Source organism: Cucurbita maxima, unplaced genomic scaffold, assembly GCF_002738345.1.
Source record: "Cucurbita maxima cultivar Rimu unplaced genomic scaffold, Cmax_1.0 Cma_Scf00606, whole genome shotgun sequence".
NCBI lineage: Eukaryota > Viridiplantae > Streptophyta > Magnoliopsida > Cucurbitales > Cucurbitaceae > Cucurbita > Cucurbita maxima.
Window position 1 is genome coordinate 1 of NW_019272622.1, and position 13,881 is coordinate 13,881.

The following is a 13,881-nucleotide window of genomic DNA, read 5'->3' on the forward strand; positions in this document are numbered from 1 at the left end:
ATGATGTAAATTTGATATTTCGTGAATGCAGGCATTTCTCGTGTTGGGTCTTTCGATATCTGGTAAGTGCCAACTCGTATGTATAACGATATTTAGCTTCTTATAACGCACATGCTCACATTCCTCAGTCAAGGAAGTGTTCCCCATATGATCCGATATTTAGCTTCTTATAACGCACATGCTCACATTCCTCAGTCAAGGAAGTGTTCCCCATATGATCCTTGAGCAAGGCATCTTGAAAGTTAGATTCTATGTTTCTCTTTAAGCGCCAATGTCATGTTCATGTTATAATTATTCTTTATGTAACGACTCAAATTCACTAGCAGATATTGTTCTTTTTAGGCTTTTTCTTCTGGGCTTCCCTTCAAGGTCTTAATACGCATCTACTAGGGAGAGGTTTCTATACTCTTATAAAGAATGTTTCGTTCCCCTCTCCAACCGATGTGGGATCTCACAATCTACCCACCCCCTTTCAGGGCGCAGCGTCCTCGCTGGTACTCGTTACCCTCTCCAATCGATGTGGGATCTCACAATCCACCCCCCCTTTGGGGCTCAGCGTCCTCGTTGGCATTCCACCTGGTGTCCACCCATTTCAGGGCTTAGCATCCTCGTTAGCACACCGCCCGGTGTGGATTGTGAGATCCCACATCAGTTGGAGAGGGGAATGAAACATTCTTTATAAGAATGTGGAAACCTCTCCCTAGTAGATGCATATTAAAACCTTGAGGGAAAGCTCGGAAGGGAAAGCCTAAAGAGGACAATATCTACTGGCAGTGGGTTTGGGCTGTTACACTTTAGTTCTTATTCTGCTTGATTGGAGCCCCCTTCCCTAGTCGGGTTCCATTTTGTGGACTTTGGTTCTTTTTTAGGCCCGTGCAGTCTTCCATTTTTTTCTTAATGAAAGTTCTTTTCTATTGTCATCCCTAGCCTTGGCTGGGTAGGTGGGAGTCAAGATTATTACCCTTTTGACACCATGGAACTAAGAAAATGACAGCAAAAATTCCTTCTCTATCTATTGCATTCAGCTGCTAAATAGAGCATTGGAATAAACTTAAAACACAAACATTCATCCTGCACAAGCTTAGCATCCAAGGAAAGCCTTGAAACATTTTTCTTTGAATTACAGTGGTTCTAATAATTTGCATTACAAAAGTCGCCAAGGCTGCTCTAGATAAAGCGCTGGCCGAAAAGGAAGATTACGACGATGTCGTGTCTGGTCAGCTACTGGTTGTAGAGGCTCCTCTAGATCTCAAGCAGCCTCTGATAATCAAGATAGACCCAACCGAAGATAACCAAGAAAAATGATAAGGCCATGTCCTCAACGAACCATTCTGATTCACTCCACAGCTACTGATATCAACTTGTTTAAGAGCTTGTGGTTTGTAATATCTCTGTACAGTTCCATAACTTAGGTAGAAACCTAGCTTAGCTTCTGTCTTGTGATTGGAGATGAATATATGATAACTATAGACAGTTCTTGAACTTTTCTGTATCGTATTACTAGGAAAGAACGTTCAGTTCTTGCGTTCTTGATAGATATAGTATTGCTAAATTATAAAAAACACAGTTGAACTTCATAAATAGAAAACTTATTAGAATGCTTGAGGAAAAGTCAACGTGACAGAACGTAGTCTTTTCAGACTTCATCTAGACAAGCGTCTAAATCATCAGGTCGTTGTTGGTCATTATCATGTTGTTTTTCGGTTCAACATTCAAATGAATTTCTACTACAAGGGTAGTTTTGAAACGTAAAGGACACTATGATCAAATTCAAACAATAGTATAGAGAATGATTGAAGCTTCTTAATGGTTGTGTACAGAATTTTTTGAGAATGTAAACAGAGATTCATTCTTTAACCATCTTCCAATTGGGAGATGTTGAATCCAGCCGAAGTGGGGAACACAGACTTGGAAACCTTGCTTCTTGGAGCCTTTACTTTTTGTCTCCACCAACCCCTATTGCTATCTGTTCAATTCCCAACTAAAAGTTGAGTGCTGCTCAGTTGGAGAAGAAGAAAAAGAAGCTCATTTGTTGAACTTGTTTAGACATATGATCATTTTTCTATGTACAATATTGGTTGCTATAACATTTTTTTCCCTCCTTCAAACCAAGAGAGGAAGTTAATGACCTTTGGGATCGTGCTTCAATAGTAATACTCTAATCGAGTCAGCCTAATGTAGTAGATATGTGAGATCCCTTATCAGTTGAAGAGGGGATCGAAACATTCCTTATAAGGGTGTGGAAACTTCTCTCTAACAGACACATTTTAAAACCGTGAGACTAATGACGATATGTAATAGATCAAAGCGAACAATATCTGCTAACAGTGGACTTAGGGTGTTATAAATGGTATCATAGCCAGACATTGAGTAGTGTGCTAGCAAGGATGCTAGCTCCCAAGAAAGGTGGATTGTGAGATCCCATATCGGTTGGAGAGGGGAACAAAACATTCTTTATAAAAGTGTGGAAACCTCTCTCTAGCAGATGCGTTTTAAAACTATGAGGCTAACGACGATACGTAACGGGCCAAAGCAGACAATATTTGCTAATGGTGGGCTTGAGCTGTAAAACCATAAGGCTGACGGTAATACGTAACGGGTCAAAGTAAACAATATCTACTAGCGATAGGCTATGTATACTAATAGACGTAGTTGAGTTGATTTCGAACGAATTCAAAGTACTTTTTACTTTTGAAAAGGATTCTTTTCAAAAGTTTAAAATGGAGAATCTCCACAATCAATCTACCCACAATCTTGTGCAAGTGATTGAAGGTGGTTGAAGATGAACAGTGGAGTGAGCCAAAAGAAAAAGATATCATAATGAGTGGTGTAGCAGAATCTGGTTGAAGATGAACAGTGGAGTGAGCCAAAAGAAAAAGATATCATAATGAGTGGTGTAGCAGAATCATATTGGCTAATGCAACCCCTCATCATGAAGCTTTGAACTCCCCACTCCTTTTAGTGGTTACACCATTTCCCTTTTCCCTTTTCTCTTCCTTCCTCCACAAACCATTTCAATATTTCAATCTTTTTCACTTTCTTTTAGAAAACAACTTATTCTTTCAATGCAATTTTCTTCCACCTTTTCCCAACTCCTCTCATGCTGTTGAATTGGCCCAACTTATTCTTTCAATGCAATTTTCTTCCACCTTTTCCCAACTCCTCTCATGCTGTTGAATTGGCCCCACCAATTCCTTAATGGAAGGGCTTATCCATATTCCCTTAAGATGCCCTCTCAGCCACTTGATCCTTATAGCCTTTAAATCACAGCCATCTGATGCAACTTTTCCACAAAAACACAGGAAAAACCAGAATCCTTATAGCCTTTAAATCACAGCCATCTGATGCAACTTTTCCACAAAAACACAGGAAAAACCAGAGTTTCTGCTAATTTATATAGTTCAAACCCCTTGAGGGATTGATGGTTTTATGTAGAACCAACAATTCAAATGCCGGGGTTCGGTGTTTTCCCTCTTGGTAGCTGTTTCGATGGGTGCCGAGACCACACTCAAGCGTCGGGATTCGGCACGCGTATATGGAACTTGAGCGACAGGCCGGTCGAGCTGCAGATAAGGGTAGGCGTCGGGATTCGGCACGCGTATATGGAACTTGAGCGACAGGCCGGTCGAGCTGCAGATAAGGGTAGGTCAATATTGAAAAAGGTGCATAGTTTGAAGCCAGGATGCTCAAAGAGGTTGAAATGTAAGAGCATTTACAAAGCATATATGCCAGGAAGGAGTATGAAGAGCTTGCTTTATTACTATGATGAAGCTTAGCATTTACAAAGCATATATGCCAGGAAGGAGTATGAAGAGCTTGCTTTATTACTATGATGAAGCTTGCCAACCTTATGTTTGGATACATGAAAGTGGAGGTGATTCCATGAGAATGGTGAAGCAACAATTTATCAGTCTTGAAGATTTGAGGGAGTTTTCTGAGATTAGAATCTTTCGGGATCATCAGCGCGGTTGCGTATCGGTTCGGAAAAAACCGAGGCTTTTCTGAGATTAGAATCTTTCGGGATCATCAGCGCGGTTGCGTATCGGTTCGGAAAAAACCGAGGCTCGGTTTCTGCTGATTCTTATACTAAAACATGTTGTGTTTTGAAACTTTGTAACTTCTCTATGAATGTTGTTCTTGTGTTTTCATATCTGCAATGTCTGTTGCCTAACTGTCTTTCCCTGTTTCCTTCTGAATGTTGTTCTTGTGTTTTCATATCTGCAATGTCTGTTGCCTAACTGTCTTTCCCTGTTTCCTTCTTTTGTTTGGAATTTAACAAAGTCAGATGGCATTGTTGTTTGGTAGAATTGTTCGTTTCTTCGCTTTGCCTTCTAGTCACTTTTAAGGATGATTCATTATAAGTATATGGAAATCTCGATTGGATAAGCGCTTTGCCTTCTAGTCACTTTTAAGGATGATTCATTATAAGTATATGGAAATCTCGATTGGATAAGAAACGAAGCATTCCTTATAAGGATTAAACCTCTACCTAATAGACAAGTTTTAAAATCGTGAGGCTGACGAATGTATGTAATGGGCTAAAGTGAACAATATTAGCAGACTTGGGTTGTTACAAGAATCTACGTTCTTTTGGTAGAAAAAGTATAATTGTTTAACGACGAAGATGTTGCCTATTTCGTAAAAGTCTATAAATGAGTAAAGCATCCTTATAAATGAAAGGTTTAAAGTTAAATAAAGTGGTTTGACAGTTTGACGAACTGTATCATGGAATCTTCAATTAAGAGCACTAGACCGTAAAACTTTTAGAAAAGTTCAAATTTTTCTATATTTTTAGGCTGAATTTGTCGATAAAAATATTTTAAAAATATATAACGTGACAAGTTATTTATGAATATTTAAAATAAATAATTAGATTTTATTTTTGAAATTTTGGGATTTCAAAATCAAGTTATTTATGAATATTTAAAATAAATAATTAGATTTTATTTTTGAAATTTTGGGATTTCAAAATCAATTTAGGTTTGAAAAACATGAATTTTGGATTGAATTTTGATTTTAAAACACTATTTTAAAATTTGAAAATTCAAAAAAAAAATCCCCCGATTATTCTATTTTCTTTTAATTTGCAGAATTCCATGGTTGGAATTGGAAATTTATGAAGTTGGACACCGTGGACGACAAGTAGGAAAGTTGTTGCCATCTCAGCATTGAGAAACGACACGTCGGAATGAGATAAACGTAGAACCGTCAAATAGAAAACGGAGGTCAACGGAATGGGCTGAACAAGGACTTGCTTCTTCCCAATTGTTGAGCAGAAGAAAGAAAAATCCCAAAATTGGAATGGGCTGAACAAGGACTTGCTTCTTCCCAATTGTTGAGCAGAAGAAAGAAAAATCCCAAAATTTTATTTCTTCTTCTCCGATCTCTCAATCCAGAAATGGGTATTTCATGGAGTAACAGAAGAAGAAACAATTATCTTCAAAACCCACCTCCGCCGTACCATTCTTCTTCCTCCTTCTATTACCCTTCTGAGAAACAATTATCTTCAAAACCCACCTCCGCCGTACCATTCTTCTTCCTCCTTCTATTACCCTTCTGAACCCACATCCCTTCCACCGCCGCCGCAGACCCATCACTTCACCAATTCCCACCCTCCTCCGCCGCACAGCCACCCTTACACTCCAACTCCCCAGCCGATACCCTTGCCGCCGATTCCTCCTGCCCCTGCTCCTCACTCCTATTACTTTTCTGGTGGGTATAATTCGTGTAATTATGGGAACTCTCCGATGGGGCGTTTCAATTTCCACCCTCATTATGCCAATCAGAGTAATGGGTGGTCTCCAATTCGGCCGGTGATGGTGCCGCCGTTGCTTCCGCCACCGTCTTTGCCGTTTGTGGAGCATCGACAGGCGAAGAAGGTTAGGAATGATGTGAATGTGCATAAGGATACTTTGAGGATTGAGGTGGATGAGCAGATTCCTGATCAGCATTTGGTTTCTTTCGTGTTTGATGCGTTGTATGATGGAAGGTAAGTTGAGTTGCACTTAATTGAGTTTTGGTTTGTAATTAGTGTTGTGTTGGGCATGTGGGTGGCTGTTGAATGATTTGAAATTGTTTGAAATGGTTCATGATTTGGATCTCAATTGCTGCATTTTGAGTTGGGGATTTCTCTGAAACCTTACTAAGGTTTAGTTTAGCTAGTCTAAGTTAAGGGGCTTGGTAGAAAATGCTTGTCATGATGTAATTTCTTCATTGCTGCTTGGAAGTTCACAATGCTTGCTTGTACTCTCTCGGTGTTCATGAAGCAACATTTTGTAGATTGATGGTACTGTTAGAACTTTTGTAACCTTGTTGTGCATAATGAGGGGTATAAAGAAACTGAATTATGCCTGCCGCCTTTAACTACAGTCCTTACAAGCAATTGATCTTGATTATTGCTGTAAAACCATCGTCAGCAAATAGTGTCTGCTTTGGCTCATTATGTGTCGCTGTCAGCCTCACGGTTCTAAAATGCGTCTGCTAGGGAGAAGTTTCCACACCCTTATAAGGAATGTTTCGTTTCCCTCTCTAACCGATGTGGAATCTCACAATTGCCTTCTGTTATTGTACCATATAGTTGCTTTCATGTGTTATTTAGAGGCCTGGGCTTTCTATTGAGATGAGTCCTGTCATAATTTTTAGTACTGCAATTTTTGTATCAATTCAGAATGTCTAGCTTGGGACTTAAAAAGAGTGATCGGGTAGATAAGAATTCTTATAAGGGTGTGGAAACCTCTCCCCAATAGATGAATGTTAAAATGGTGAGGCTGACGGCGATATATAATAGGCCAAAGCGGACAATATCTGCTAGTGATAGGCTTGGACTGTTGTAAATGTATTAGAGCCAGACACCGAGCAGTGTGCCAACGAGGACATTGGTCCCCAAGGAGGGTGGATTGTGAGATCTCACATCGGTTGGAGAGGGAAACGAAGTATTCCTTATAAGGGTGTGGAAACCTCTCTCTAACATACCGTGAGGCTGGCGACGATACGTAACGGGTCAAAGCGGACAAGATCTGTTAGCAGTGGGCTTGGGTTGTTACACAAGTTCACCGCTAGCAGATATCGTTTTTTTTTTACTTTCCCTCAAGGTTTTAAAACGTATTTGCTAGGGAGAGGTTTCCACACTCTTATAAGAAATGTTTTGTTTTTCTCTCCAACCGACGTGGGAGCTCACACCTGAACTTTGTTTTTTCAAATTCGACTGTACTTATTCTGTCATCAGCTTCCTAATTGCTGTTTTGAATATACTTTCTTGTTACTGTTTCTAATTCAATTTCTTTACACGATGAACAGCATTACCATCCTATTTTTTGCCAAGGAAGAGCCTGTTTCTAATTCAATTTCTTTACACGATGAACAGCATTACCATCCTATTTTTTGCCAAGGAAGAGCCCAACTGTAGGTTTGTTCCAATATATCCCGACGCCTTTAAGCCAGTAAAAATCCCATTTCAAAAGGGTCCTGCTCAGAAATTCTTTCAGCCTATGGGAACTGGCTTTGACTTGGGATTTTTCGAGTTGGATGACCTCTCAAAACCTTCGCCTTCTGAAGACGTTTTCCCGCTCGTTATAGCAGCTGAGACTTGCTCATGACCTCTCAAAACCTTCGCCTTCTGAAGACGTTTTCCCGCTCGTTATAGCAGCTGAGACTTGCTCGCCCTCTCAGTCCAAGGATGAACGAATTGGTGAGCCTCAACCAGATAATTCACATATGCAAATCACTCAAGCTGTTCTGGAGAAGAAAAATGGCAATCCTTTCCAAGTTAAGGTGATCCGGCAACTACATCACTCAAGCTGTTCTGGAGAAGAAAAATGGCAATCCTTTCCAAGTTAAGGTGATCCGGCAACTACTATGGATTGATGGAATGCGTTATGAGTTGCGTGAGATATTCGGTATAGGGAGTTCGTCTTCAGAAGGTTTTGACAATAACGACTCCGGGAAGGAGTGTGTGATTTGCATGACCGAACCCAAGGATACTGCTGTATTACCATGCCGACATATGGTAAGGCTCCATTTGCGTGTTTATTCATGGCAAGCATTCGACGAAACTTCGATAATCTATCTGCTTCATTTGATTTCAAAATCTGTGTGTTCATTTGCAGTGCATGTGCAGTGAGTGTGCCAAGGAACTGAAGCTTCAATCTAATAAATGTCCGATTTGTCGTCAACCGATCGAAGAACTTATAGAAATCAAGATAAATTATAGCAATCAATGAGAATTACCTCTTCATCCTACGTTGGATTTCATGGTATGGCTGTTAAATTCTTTGTTTTTTGTGTCATAGTCACACATACTGCATTCTTTTACACACACACACACACATGTATATTTCTTTTTCTTCATATACATCATATTAGTGTAGTATTCCCGACTTCATACCTCGATATCATGTCTAACTATTGAATAACGCCATACCCGTCATCTCTTAGCTGACTTTCTATTGTAATGTATGTATATGAACGTTCAACATTCATAGGTTTTCGTGTGCGGTGTGTCAATGTTTGATTACAAGAATTGGATTCGGGTTTGTAGTTTACGTATAGGGAGTGATTGAGTTAACCTGGGGATGCATCTGAGTGAGGTTCTCCCCATATGATAACCTCTTTGTTTTGTCTTTTTTTCTTTTGAATGATACATGACTGTCGTATGCAAGGTTGACATTGTTGGTAACATGCTATAAATGGCCTTTTCATTTGCTTCTTCATTTATGAACCATTATTTATTGGACATGTGGTGTTCATGTGATGAAATGCTGCTGGGTAAGTCGATGCAATTTGTAAGGATGTGGAAACCTCTTTCTAGTAGACGCATTTTAAAACCATGAAGCTGCTAACAGTGGGTTCGGGCTATTACAGTTGGTATCAGAGCCAGGTTTCGAGTAGTGTGCTAGTGAGGACGCTGGGTTCCCAGAGGGGCAGGGGAACGAAACATTCCTTATAAGGGTGGGAAACCTCTCCCTAGTAGATGCGTCGACCCCTACGTATGAGCTAAAACATACCATATCTACCGGTAGTAGCCTTAAAGTTTGGATTTGTTTTCAAACCTATAAGAGTGGAGCCCGGTGTGGTCGGGCATTTGGTTAAGGGTTGTTGGCAATAATTTGTGTTCACAGTCAAAGTGAGACCTTTTTTTATGTATACTGAGGGGGAAAAGAAAGGCAGAAGGGGCAAAAGTTACTTGGGGGTTTCATGTCAGTTTAGGCTTTTGAGGTAAGAGGTAATAATTTGCTTGGAATTGAAGTAAAGGGGTAAAAAGTAAAAGCTTGATTCTTGGGATGGTAAATTTACCTCTCCCTACCACCATCAATTATTCCTCAATGTGACCTTTACAAGGGGTGGGTACCCTAAAAGGGATAGTGCATGGTAACTTTTTGGTCAACTTTGACCTTACCATTTCTCACAAATTACTTACCTTATCGACCGATATAAGGTAACCTTATTTGTTGTCGTTAAACTATTATCACTGTAGTGTACTTTGGAGTAATGTCTTGAAAAGGCTAAAGAGATTTTAATTCGAAGCACTTTTTTTCGGTTGGACACGGGTAATGATCATAAAGGGACAATCGAAAAATCAAACCTATTAATTATCACTTTCTTATAAAGATTTTGAAAAGATTCACTTTTTAATCAAATTCTTTCTCTTCGGGTTAAATCACATTGTGGTCAAACATCACATATTTTGATACCGAGAATTTGGTCATAGGTTACATTAGCTTTCTAAAGTAACAGGATGAGGCATCAAGTTGACTCGTGAAAAAGATTACCCACATGGGTTTGATGTTATTGTTGTGTTCAACACACTTTGATGCTTAGTCAGTACAGTGTCTAGCTTAAATTGGGCAACATTGCATATTTGATTGGCGGGATCAGTCTCCTGTATTTATAGTATCATCCACAGTAAATTGGGCAACATTGCATATTTGATTGGCGGGATCAGTCTCCTGTATTTATAGTATCATCCACAGTGTTATCGTTAGATGTGTATCTAATGTATTTGTAACAGCCCGATCTCACCATATTGTCTGTTTTGATCCGTTACGTACCATCATTAGTCTCACAGTTTTAAAACATGTCTACTACTAAGGAGGAATATTCGTTCCCCTTTCCAACTAATGTGAGATCTTACAGTAATATTGAGAATTAGGCAAATAGATTACAATGACAAGAACTTCAACACAATTTCTATCGAATTTAATATGCTACTTGGTTGTACAAATAGATTACAATGACAAGAACTTCAACACAATTTCTATCGAATTTAATATGCTACTTGGTTGTACAACTCCCTAATCATACCTCCTTGGCTCGATGTGCCTCATTGATGACCCATTTCATCTTCGATTGACTTGCTTATTGATTGCTTATCTGGGTTATAGGCTCGTAGTCCTCTTATTCTATCTCGATCAAGATATTAGTAAACTTCTTGTCCAATCCCGTCCTCCTCAAAACAATTGATTTTGAATCTTAAAAGAATTTTGTTTTCTTTTACCTTGTCCAATCCCGTCCTCCTCAAAACAATTGATTTTGAATCTTAAAAGAATTTTGTTTTCTTTTACATGATGTATTATAATAATTAGCACATGGAATGGAAGAGAGGAGACATCGATCTTAGGTTTACCCACAAATCAGTCTTGTCGGGGACTCATCATAACATAACACATCAAAACGCCACCGTTTTAACTCCCCAACCAGCGCACTCAGCCGTGCCAATTGTGAGTTCAGCTCAGCTCAGCTCAGCTCAGTTTAACTCCCCAACCAGCGCACTCAGCCGTGCCAATTGTGAGTTCAGCTCAGCTCAGCTCAGCTCAGATTTTCGAAATCTCCGCAAGTACAATGCAGCAACCAATGGAGAAGAGAAGGGCTAATAAAAAAAGAAAACGGAGTTCCAAAATAAAAGAGTACTCTGCCTCTCATGGAGAAGAGAAGGGCTAATAAAAAAAGAAAACGGAGTTCCAAAATAAAAGAGTACTCTGCCTCTCCGTTTTGGTGTTTTCCCCTTCGTTTCTCAGCTCTTCTCTGCCCCCATTTATCCCATCTCCGTTTCTCTCTGAACTTCGCTCTTCTCTGTTGGGTTTCTTCTTTTTTTCCCTCTCCCTTCTCAAGATTCTTACTTTCTCTGCATTTTCTTGGTTGAGTTCCAAGAGTCTTTTTTTCCCTCTCCCTTCTCAAGATTCTTACTTTCTCTGCATTTTCTTGGTTGAGTTCCAAGAGGTTCACGAACTACAAACAGCAGAAAACCCGATTAACATTTCCCAGATCCGTTCTTCTCTGTTTTTTCCTTTCTGTCTCTGTTTGTTTGACTTGAAGATATGAGTAAAGAAGAGTTTCTGAAGATCCAGGTGCTTTGTTTACTCGACATGTTCTGTTTTCATGGAATGTTGTAGCTACTGTCTGTTCATTTTGTTCTGTTTTTGTGTTGTTTTGAGTGGTTCTGCAGAAATGTGTGTTGAAGGTCAATATTCACTGCGATGGATGTAAGCAAAAGGTGAAGAAAATCTTGCAGAAAATCGATGGTACTCTGTTTTCTTAGGATGTTTCTGTCGGCTCTGTTTTTTACTTGTCTTCGAGTTTGATGGGGTTTGTGTGTGTGTGTTTTTTTTTAGGGGTTTTCACTACCGAGATAGATGCAGAACAGGGGAAGGTTACAGTCACTGGAAATGTCGACGCCGCCGTACTCATCAAGAAGCTGTCTAAATCCGGCAAACATGCAGAGATTTGGGGCGGGCAACCGGCGAACAACAACAAGAATCAGCAGAACAACATAGCTAATCAGATGAAAAACATGCAAATTGACAATGCCAAAGGGGGGAACAACAAGGGTCAGAACCAGAAGGGTGCGGCTGCTAATGGAGGAAACAACCAGCCGAAAGGCGGCGGACAGGGACAGGGGCTGCCACCAGGGTGCGGCTGCTAATGGAGGAAACAACCAGCCGAAAGGCGGCGGACAGGGACAGGGGCTGCCACCAGTGCAGCTTCAGCAGCTACAACAGATGAAAGGGTTTCAAGATCTGAAGCTTCCACCCCAATTTAAGGGGTTGAAACTGCCTGTTAAAGATCAAAACGCGAATCTTCCCAAGGGTGGGAAGTTTAATTTTTAAGGGGTTGAAACTGCCTGTTAAAGATCAAAACGCGAATCTTCCCAAGGGTGGGAAGTTTAATTTGCACGAAGGTGATGACCTGAGCGATGAGAATGATGAGGATGATTATGACGATGAGGATGATTATGATGATGAAAGGTGATGACCTGAGCGATGAGAATGATGAGGATGATTATGACGATGAGGATGATTATGATGATGAAGATGAACTTGATGATGATTTGGGTAATCTTCATCTCCCTCCTGCGAGTAAGATGAAACCCATGATGGGAAATGGCCAGATTCCGAAAATGATGATGAATGGAAACCTTCCCCCGGTTGTGAATGGTCCGGCCGGCGGTGGTAATGCCAAGAAAGGCGGCGGAGAATGGAAACCTTCCCCCGGTTGTGAATGGTCCGGCCGGCGGTGGTAATGCCAAGAAAGGCGGCGGAGCTGTGCCGGTTCAGGGTAATAACAATGGGAAGAATGTTACCGGCGGAGGAGGTAAAGGAAATGGTGGCGGCGGCGGTGGAGGTGGGAGTAACCAAAAGCAGGGCGGTGGAGGTGGGAGTAACCAAAAGCAGGGCGGCGGCTGCGGCGGCGGTGTGAGCAATGGCAAAAACGGCAACGGCGGTGGAAATGGTAGTAGTAACGGGGTGAACGGCGGTCAAAAGATGACCGGTGGGTCAAATGGAATGGGCCATGATTTACAGAGCTTCATCGGTGCTCATGGATTGGGAATGTCAAATTTGGGTCAAATGGGTGACCGGCCGATGGGTCAAATGAACAATCTTCCAGCGGTGCAAGGTCTTCCCGCATCAGCGGCGGCAGCCATGAACGGTGGAGGCAGCGCCGGGAGGTTTATACCGGACAGCATTTCCACAAACCCCTACCACCACCACCACCAGCAACAGCAACAACAACACATGGCCCAAATGATGAACCAACAACAACACGCGCTTGGGCACCAACCAATGATGTACGCACGGCCACCGCCGGCCGTAAATTACGTGCCACCGCCGTACCCATACCCATATCCATACCCACCACCGTACCACCACCCATATCCACCGCCGCAGCAGCCAGAACCCTACACGTATTTCAGCGACGAGAATCCGTCAAGTTGTAACATCATGTGAAACATGTGCCGCCGGAATTTCAAGATCGGAATCTTCATTATACTCTGCTTCTTCTTATACTAAGCTACTTGATTGTGTATGATGTTGATTTTGCTTGTTTTTTTTCCTGCTTTTTTGGAATTTGAAGCTGGATTAGAGTCTTTAATTATATCATTAAGCCAAAAAAAGAGGGTTAATTATAGATATATATATATATATAATCAAATTAAGATGTTTGGAAGGGAAGCATGGAGAAATGGTAGTGAGCTAAGCTTTGCCCTTTTTTTCCTTTTTTTTTGGGACGCCATGTTTATAAGTGTTTATATGTTTATGTTATATAAACAACAATAAAGGAGATTCTAAATTCCCATTTTCTTGCTTGCTTTGCCTCCCTACAATATTTTCATTTTTACATTATTTTCTACAAAAGATCCAATTTTTCTCTTAAAAAAATAAGCTTTTAAATGGGTTTGTGAGTCCATTATTTTCTACAAAAGATCCAATTTTTCTCTTAAAAAAATAAGCTTTTAAATGGGTTTGTGAGTCGGTTGACTTCGATTAGACCAAGACGCACGGGAGGTGAAAAACTTTAGTGAGCTAGCTATCTTCGATTAGACCAGGTCAACCTTAAGAGGCACACGAGGTGAGACCAACAACACTCCTCGCTCGCTAGGTGCTCTCT

The 13,881-nt window shown here is 40.7% G+C and overlaps 3 protein-coding genes and 1 long non-coding RNA gene across 4 annotated transcripts; all 4 read left to right on the forward strand.

Moving 5' to 3' along the window:
- The first annotated feature begins 2 nt into the window (after positions 1–2).
- LOC111474741 lies at positions 3–1,522 on the forward strand. Its single transcript, XR_002716149.1, has 2 exons — positions 3–62; positions 1,127–1,522. It is a non-coding gene; the product is annotated as an uncharacterized LOC111474741 (long non-coding RNA).
- Positions 1,523–5,391: 3,869 nt separating this feature from the next.
- On the forward strand, positions 5,392–8,704 carry LOC111474740 (probable E3 ubiquitin-protein ligase LUL4). The gene is made up of 6 exons (XM_023119656.1): positions 5,392–5,457; positions 5,495–5,989; positions 7,364–7,587; positions 7,643–7,770; positions 7,838–8,005; positions 8,106–8,704. Exons 1-6 carry the CDS (start codon positions 5,399–5,401, stop codon positions 8,217–8,219), a joined length of 1,188 nt encoding a protein of 395 aa, XP_022975424.1. The 5' UTR covers positions 5,392–5,398; the 3' UTR covers positions 8,220–8,704.
- A 2,448-nt stretch (positions 8,705–11,152) lies between these two features.
- LOC111474739 (heavy metal-associated isoprenylated plant protein 32-like) lies at positions 11,153–12,258 on the forward strand. Its single transcript, XM_023119655.1, has 5 exons — positions 11,153–11,342; positions 11,441–11,516; positions 11,607–11,873; positions 11,941–12,057; positions 12,125–12,258. Exons 1-5 carry the CDS (start codon positions 11,313–11,315, stop codon positions 12,241–12,243), a joined length of 609 nt encoding a protein of 202 aa, XP_022975423.1. The 5' UTR covers positions 11,153–11,312; the 3' UTR covers positions 12,244–12,258.
- On the forward strand, positions 12,243–13,420 carry LOC111474738 (heavy metal-associated isoprenylated plant protein 33-like). The gene is made up of 2 exons (XM_023119654.1): positions 12,243–12,428; positions 12,496–13,420. The coding sequence occupies exons 1-2, from the start codon at positions 12,356–12,358 to the stop codon at positions 13,218–13,220; spliced, it is 798 nt and encodes a 265-aa protein (XP_022975422.1). The 5' UTR covers positions 12,243–12,355; the 3' UTR covers positions 13,221–13,420.
- The last annotated feature ends 461 nt before the right edge of the window (positions 13,421–13,881 follow it).

Bases quoted from the DNA above. Each gene is read 5' to 3' on its own strand.
- LOC111474740 (XM_023119656.1), top strand. From the start codon at position 5,399: ATGGGTATTTCATGGAGTAACAGAAGAAGAAACAATTATCTTCAAAAC. The intron at 7,771-7,837 runs GTGATCCGGCAA...TTCCAAGTTAAG, and splicing joins GCAATCCTTTCCAAGTTAAG to GTGATCCGGCAACTACTATG. The intron at 8,006-8,105 runs GTAAGGCTCCAT...GTTCATTTGCAG, and splicing joins TATTACCATGCCGACATATG to TGCATGTGCAGTGAGTGTGC.
- LOC111474739 (XM_023119655.1), top strand. From the start codon at position 11,313: ATGAGTAAAGAAGAGTTTCTGAAGATCCAG. The intron at 11,874-11,940 runs GCGGCGGACAGG...ACCAGCCGAAAG, and splicing joins AGGAAACAACCAGCCGAAAG to GCGGCGGACAGGGACAGGGG. The intron at 12,058-12,124 runs ATCAAAACGCGA...TGCCTGTTAAAG, and splicing joins GTTGAAACTGCCTGTTAAAG to ATCAAAACGCGAATCTTCCC.
- LOC111474738 (XM_023119654.1), top strand. From the start codon at position 12,356: ATGAAACCCATGATGGGAAATGGCCAGATTCCGAAAATGATGATGAAT. The intron at 12,429-12,495 runs GTCCGGCCGGCG...CGGTTGTGAATG, and splicing joins CCTTCCCCCGGTTGTGAATG to GTCCGGCCGGCGGTGGTAAT.